The sequence below is a fragment of the Pangasianodon hypophthalmus genome, chromosome 24, assembly GCF_027358585.1.
Source record: "Pangasianodon hypophthalmus isolate fPanHyp1 chromosome 24, fPanHyp1.pri, whole genome shotgun sequence".
Classification (NCBI taxonomy): domain Eukaryota; kingdom Metazoa; phylum Chordata; class Actinopteri; order Siluriformes; family Pangasiidae; genus Pangasianodon; species Pangasianodon hypophthalmus.
In genome coordinates, this window is record NC_069733.1 from 197,462 (window position 1) to 204,961 (window position 7,500).

The window sequence follows — 7,500 nt, forward strand, 5'->3', positions numbered from 1 at the left end:
CTACGGCTGGTCGAATGCCAGGGAAAAGAACTAAGTTTGTAACTTGGATTTGAAAATAGTTAAGGTAGGAGCAGGTCTAATGTGTAGACGCAGACTTTTCTGAATCTCAGAGCCGGCCACAGCGAACGCACCATCACTCCTAAGCTTCAGTCTGGATCTGGGAGACGTTAGTAGCGCTTGATCACATGACCTGAGAGCTCTGGAGGGATTATGAACAGACAGAAGCTCTGTAAGGTATAAAGGAGCTAGACTGTTCAGAGGTTTATAACCTAGTAGGAGTGTTTTGAAATTCTGTAGCGCACCGATATCCAGCGTAGTGAAGCAAGAATAGAGGTGATGTGTAATCGTCGAGTCTAGCAGCAGTGTTCTGGACTAACTGTGTAGAGAGAGCTGCAGTAATCCAGACGAGAACAGATAAAAGCATGAATCCCTTTTTGAAAATCCTTAAAGGTTAGAAAAGGCTTGACCTGACGACCGCATTAATCTGCTTGTCAATGTAATACATCATTATCTACTCAAATTATTATATATCAACTTATATATCATAAATTTAATTCCAGATAATAATAGCCAATAATTCGACGAGGTTTTTCTCTACCTGAGTGGGCGGGGTGCGGGGGATGAGGGGGAGCGCAAGTTCTCAAAAACCACTAAGTCTGAATACCTCTGATCTCCATGGTTTAGTGAGGAAACCGGAGAACCCCGAGGAAACCCACAGGGACACGAGGACAGCGTGTGAAACTCCACACACACACACGCACACACACACGCACACACACGCACACACACACGCACACACACAGTGACCTGATCTTAGAGGAGATGACGACACACACTGCACCACCGTCACACCCCACATTTTATTCAGCTATTTTATTCAATATTCAGTTATTTCACTTCTCGTAGTGGAAAAAGCTCACTGATAAACATTTTTCCTTAGAATTTCAAAAACAACGAATTAACAGCTATCATTAACACCAGCTCCTATTTCAGGCTTCAAAATCCGGCGGTAGTTTTTTTTGTTTGTTTGTTTTTAATGAAGTCTATGTTGCAAACATTTTCTTTATGAATGTTTCTGTTGATTTATAGTGTGTGTGTGTGTGTGTGTGAGACCTCCAGTCTCTGGTGCAGTTCTGATTTGGTCTCTTCTTCGTGTCTCGTGTCGTCTGACACGCTGTTATATTCACGCTGCCACACACACACAAACTCCTGCTTCAGATCCGGTCTCATCAGGTACTGTTTATATTCCTCTCTGTGTTTTACACACACACACACACACACACACACACACCAACTTACAAATTTGTATATTACACAGAAAAATACACACGATGAAAGCATTTACAGTGACCAGTAAACACACACACACACACACACACACACACACCTACCTGATGTTGTAGAGGTGGTGTATGATGAGGTTCCGCTCTTTGCGCAGGTTCTGCATCACAGCTTTAACGTTGGAGACGTAGGAGCTGCACATGTTCTCCCAGTGTGACAGCAGATTCTCCGACATCTCCTGCACACACACACACACACACACACACACACACACACACACTTACAGTCACTGTGAGGTGCCACGCTTCATGACTGACGTTGTATTAGCACCAGGTTAGCACTAGCACCTTCGGTAACTCATCATCCACATACACCCAGGAGGAGGAGCCAGGCTCAGGGGGCGGGGCTTCAGCAGCTGACAAGGAAGAAACCGACGCCCTCTTGGAATCACCTGCAGGGGGGTATAACGATACAGGTGTGTTATATCCTGCTCCTGCTGAGTTCTGGATTCTGATTGGTCAGAAGGTGTTGATTAGTTCTCTATAACAGCAGCTCTGACAGTAGCGCAGGTTTATATTAATGCGCTTGTTCTAATGCATTACTGTTTCTATAGCAACAGCTCATTCACAGAGACGTGTACAGTGCACGCTCCACATAAACAGATTTATGGAAGGAGTCTCCAGTGTCAGCGCTTTGTAACAGTCAGAGGTAAAGCTGCAACTTTAAGTTTTCTGACATCTTCAGGACAGAGGAGTCTACGCTTCTTTGCGGTTTCTCAGTAACGTGCGTAAGAAGCTGCGTTTATTTTGTCTTATTAACTATAAGAGAGAGAATAAAGAGGCTGGTGAGGGAACGAGTGTTTATAGCTGCTATAACGTAAAAGTAAAGTTACAGAAAGTGTAATTATAAACAGATAAAAAGTATAACTTGTTCATTAATAAATAGAAAATTGTACTTCTTGGTAAATTGCTGTGGTATAAGAGGAATAAAACACTTGGGGATGTGCAGTTAGAGGAAAATAATCAATCTGAAGTGATAACAGTCACTCGCTCGCTTCATCACACCTCGCTGTTGTTGATTAGTTTCCTACAACAGCACAAGCCCCAGTGTTTGAGTCCTTATGTATAATATAGTGTTGTGTTAAGTTTATAACAGCGTTATGCGCGTGTGAGAGCGGTGTACGGCACATGGGCGTGGCGCGTGTGAGAGCGGTGTACGGCACATGGGCGTGGCGCGTGTGAGAGCGGTGTACGGCACATGGGCGTGGCGCGTGTGAGGGCGGTGTACGGTACATGGGCGTGGCGCGTGTGAGAGCGGTGTACGGCACATGGGCGTGGCGCGTGTGAGAGCGGTGTACGGTACATGGGCGTGGCGCGTGTGAGGGCGGTGTACGGCACATGGGCGTGGCGCGTGTGAGAGCGGTGTACGGTACATGGGCGTGGCGTGTGTGAGGGCGGTGTACGGCACATGGGCGTGGCGCGTGTGAGGGCGGTGTACGGCACATGGGCGTGGCGCGTGTGAGAGCGGTGTACGGCACATGGGCGTGGCGCGTGTGAGAGCGGTGTACGGCACATGGGCGTGGCGTGTGTGAGAGCGGTGTACGGTACATGGGCGTGGCGCGTGTGAGAGCGGTGTACGGCACATGGGCGTGGCGCGTGTGAGAGCGGTGTACGGCACATGGGCGTGGCGCGTGTGAGAGCGGTGTACAGTACATGGGCGTGGCGCGTGTGAGGGCGGTGTACGGCACATGGGCGTGGCGCGTGTGAGAGCAGTGTACGGTACATGGGCGTGGCGTGTGTGAGGGCGGTGTACGGCACATGGGCGTGGCGCGTGTGAGAGCGGTGTACGGCACATGGGCGTGGCGCGTGTGAGAGCGGTGTACGGCACATGGGCGTGGCGCGTGTGAGAGCGGTGTACGGTACATGGGCGTGGCGCGTGTGAGAGCGGTGTACAGTACATGGGCGTGGCGCGTGTGAGAGCGGTGTACGGTACATGGGCGTGGCGCGTGTGAGAGCGGTGTACGGTACATGGGCGTGGCGCGTGTGAGAGCGGTGTACGGTATATAAACATGGCGCGTGTGAGAGCGGTGTACGGTACATGGGCGTGGCGCGTGTGAGAGCGGTGTACGGCACATGGGCGTGGCGCGTGTGAGAGCGGTGTACGGTACATGGGCGTGGCGCGTGTGAGAGCGGTGTACGGTACATGGGCGTGGCGCGTGTGAGAGCGGTGTACGGTACATGGGCGTGGCGCGTGTGAGAGCGGTGTACGGCACATGGGCGTGGCGCGTGTGAGAGCGGTGTACGGCACATGGGCGTGGCGCGTGTGAGAGCGGTGTACGGCACATGGGCGTGGCGCGTGTGAGAGCGGTGTACGGTACATGGGCGTGGCGCGTGTGAGAGCGGTGTACGGTATATAAACATGGCGCGTGTGAGAGCGGTGTACGGCACATGGGCGTGGCGCGTGTGAGAGCGGTGTACGGCACATGGGCGTGGCGCGTGTGAGAGCGGTGTACGGTACATGGGCGTGGCGTGTGTGAGGGCGGTGTACGGCACATGGGCGTGGCGCGTGTGAGGGCGGTGTACAGTACATGGGCGTGGCGCGTGTGAGAGCAGTGTACGGTACATGGGCGTGGCGTGTGTGAGGGCGGTGTACGGCACATGGGCGTGGCGCGTGTGAGGGCGGTGTACGGCACATGGGCGTGGCGCGTGTGAGAGCGGTGTACGGCACATGGGCGTGGCGCGTGTGAGAGCGGTGTACGGTACATGGGCGTGGCGCGTGTGAGAGCGGTGTACGGTATATAAACATGGCGCGTGTGAGAGCGGTGTACGGTACATGGGCGTGGCGCGTGTGAGAGCGGTGTACGGTACATGGGCGTGGCGCGTGTGAGAGCGGTGTACGGTACATGGGCGTGGCGCGTGTGAGAGCGGTGTACGGTACATGGGCGTGGCGCGTGTGAGAGCGGTGTACGGTATATAAACATGGCGCGTGTGAGAGCGGTGTACGGCACATGGGCGTGGCGCGTGTGAGAGCGGTGTACGGCACATGGGCGTGGCGCGTGTGAGAGCGGTGTACGGCACATGGGCGTGGCGCGTGTGAGAGCGGTGTACGGTACATGGGCGTGGCGCGTGTGAGAGCGGTGTACGGTACATGGGCGTGGCGCGTGTGAGAGCGGTGTACGGTACATGGGCGTGGCGCGTGTGAGAGCGGTGTACGGCACATGGGCGTGGCGCGTGTGAGAGCGGTGTACGGCACATGGGCGTGGCGCGTGTGAGAGCGGTGTACGGTACATGGGCGTGGCGCGTGTGAGAGCGGTGTACGGTACATGGGCGTGGCGCGTGTGAGAGCGGTGTACGGTACATGGGCGTGGCGCGTGTGAGAGCGGTGTACGGTATATAAACATGGCGCGTGTGAGAGCGGTGTACGGCACATGGGCGTGGTGCGTGTGAGAGCGGTGTACGGTACATGGGCGTGGCGCGTGTGAGAGCGGTGTACGGTACATGGGCGTGGCGCGTGTGAGGGCGGTGTACGGCACATGGGCGTGGCGCGTGTGAGGGCGGTGTACGGCACATGGGCGTGGCGCGTGTGAGAGCGGTGTACGGTACATGGGCGTGGCGCGTGTGAGAGCGGTGTACGGTACATGGGCGTGGCGCGTGTGAGAGCGGTGTACGGTATATAAACATGGCGCGTGTGAGAGCGGTGTACGGCACATGGGCGTGGCGCGTGTGAGGGCGGTGTACGGCACATGGGCGTGGCGCGTGTGAGAGCGGTGTACGGCACATGGGCGTGGCGCGTGTGAGAGCGGTGTACGGTATATAAACATGGCGCGTGTGAGAGCGGTGTACGGCACATGGGCGTGGTGCGTGTGAGAGCGGTGTACGGTACATGGGCGTGGCGCGTGTGAGAGCGGTGTACGGTATATAAACATGGCGCGTGTGAGAGCGGTGTACGGCACATGGGCGTGGCGCGTGTGAGAGCGGTGTACGGCACATGGGCGTGGCGCGTGTGAGAGCGGTGTACGGTACATGGGCGTGGCGCGTGTGAGGGCGGTGTACGGCACATGGGCGTGGCGCGTGTGAGGGCGGTGTACGGCACATGGGCGTGGCGCGTGTGAGAGCGGTGTACGGTACATGGGCGTGGCGCGTGTGAGAGCGGTGTACGGTACATGGGCGTGGCGCGTGTGAGAGCGGTGTACGGTATATAAACATGGCGCGTGTGAGAGCGGTGTACGGCACATGGGCGTGGCGCGTGTGAGGGCGGTGTACGGCACATGGGCGTGGCGCGTGTGAGAGCGGTGTACGGTACATGGGCGTGGCGCGTGTGAGAGCGGTGTACGGCACATGGGCGTGGCGCGTGTGAGAGCGGTGTACGGCACATGGGCGTGGCGCGTGTGAGAGCGGTGTACGGCACATGGGCGTGGCGCGTGTGAGAGCGGTGTACGGTACATGGGCGTGGCGCGTGTGAGAGCGGTGTACGGTATATAAACATGGCGCGTGTGAGAGCGGTGTACGGCACATGGGCGTGGCGCGTGTGAGAGCGGTGTACGGCACATGGGCGTGGCGCGTGTGAGAGCGGTGTACGGTACATGGGCGTGGCGTGTGTGAGGGCGGTGTACGGCACATGGGCGTGGCGCGTGTGAGGGCGGTGTACAGTACATGGGCGTGGCGCGTGTGAGAGCAGTGTACGGTACATGGGCGTGGCGTGTGTGAGGGCGGTGTACGGCACATGGGCGTGGCGCGTGTGAGGGCGGTGTACGGCACATGGGCGTGGCGCGTGTGAGAGCGGTGTACGGCACATGGGCGTGGCGCGTGTGAGAGCGGTGTACGGTACATGGGCGTGGCGCGTGTGAGAGCGGTGTACGGTATATAAACATGGCGCGTGTGAGAGCGGTGTACGGTACATGGGCGTGGCGCGTGTGAGAGCGGTGTACGGTACATGGGCGTGGCGCGTGTGAGAGCGGTGTACGGTACATGGGCGTGGCGCGTGTGAGAGCGGTGTACGGTACATGGGCGTGGCGCGTGTGAGAGCGGTGTACGGTATATAAACATGGCGCGTGTGAGAGCGGTGTACGGCACATGGGCGTGGCGCGTGTGAGAGCGGTGTACGGCACATGGGCGTGGCGCGTGTGAGAGCGGTGTACGGCACATGGGCGTGGCGCGTGTGAGAGCGGTGTACGGTACATGGGCGTGGCGCGTGTGAGAGCGGTGTACGGTACATGGGCGTGGCGCGTGTGAGAGCGGTGTACAGTACATGGGCGTGGCGCGTGTGAGAGCGGTGTACGGCACATGGGCGTGGCGCGTGTGAGAGCGGTGTACGGCACATGGGCGTGGCGCGTGTGAGAGCGGTGTACGGTACATGGGCGTGGCGCGTGTGAGAGCGGTGTACGGTACATGGGCGTGGCGCGTGTGAGAGCGGTGTACGGTACATGGGCGTGGCGCGTGTGAGAGCGGTGTACGGTATATAAACATGGCGCGTGTGAGAGCGGTGTACGGCACATGGGCGTGGTGCGTGTGAGAGCGGTGTACAGTACATGGGCGTGGCGCGTGTGAGAGCGGTGTACGGTACATGGGCGTGGCGCGTGTGAGGGCGGTGTACGGCACATGGGCGTGGCGCGTGTGAGGGCGGTGTACGGCACATGGGCGTGGCGCGTGTGAGAGCGGTGTACGGTACATGGGCGTGGCGCGTGTGAGAGCGGTGTACGGTACATGGGCGTGGCGCGTGTGAGAGCGGTGTACGGTATATAAACATGGCGCGTGTGAGAGCGGTGTACGGCACATGGGCGTGGCGCGTGTGAGGGCGGTGTACGGCACATGGGCGTGGCGCGTGTGAGAGCGGTGTACGGCACATGGGCGTGGCGCGTGTGAGAGCGGTGTACGGTATATAAACATGGCGCGTGTGAGAGCGGTGTACGGCACATGGGCGTGGTGCGTGTGAGAGCGGTGTACGGTACATGGGCGTGGCGCGTGTGAGAGCGGTGTACGGTATATAAACATGGCGCGTGTGAGAGCGGTGTACGGCACATGGGCGTGGCGCGTGTGAGAGCGGTGTACGGCACATGGGCGTGGCGCGTGTGAGAGCGGTGTACGGTACATGGGCGTGGCGCGTGTGAGGGCGGTGTACGGCACATGGGCGTGGCGCGTGTGAGGGCGGTGTACGGCACATGGGCGTGGCGCGTGTGAGAGCGGTGTACGGTACATGGGCGTGGCGCGTGTGAGAGCGGTG

The 7,500-nt window shown here is 58.3% G+C and overlaps 1 protein-coding gene across 4 annotated transcripts in view; it reads right to left on the reverse strand.

Moving 5' to 3' along the window:
* Positions 1-7,500, reverse strand: part of spef2 (sperm flagellar 2) — a 60,305-nt gene that overhangs the window by 24,307 nt on the left and 28,498 nt on the right. For all 4 annotated transcript variants that reach the window (XM_053228915.1, XM_053228913.1, XM_053228914.1 and 1 more), the window contains exons 20-22: positions 1,629-1,732; positions 1,392-1,519; positions 1,114-1,252 (exon numbers count right to left, since the gene is read on the reverse strand). In XM_053228915.1, the coding sequence (XP_053084890.1) occupies positions 1,114-1,252; positions 1,392-1,519; positions 1,629-1,732 (371 nt within the window). The remainder of the gene's footprint in view (positions 1-1,113; positions 1,253-1,391; positions 1,520-1,628; positions 1,733-7,500) is intronic.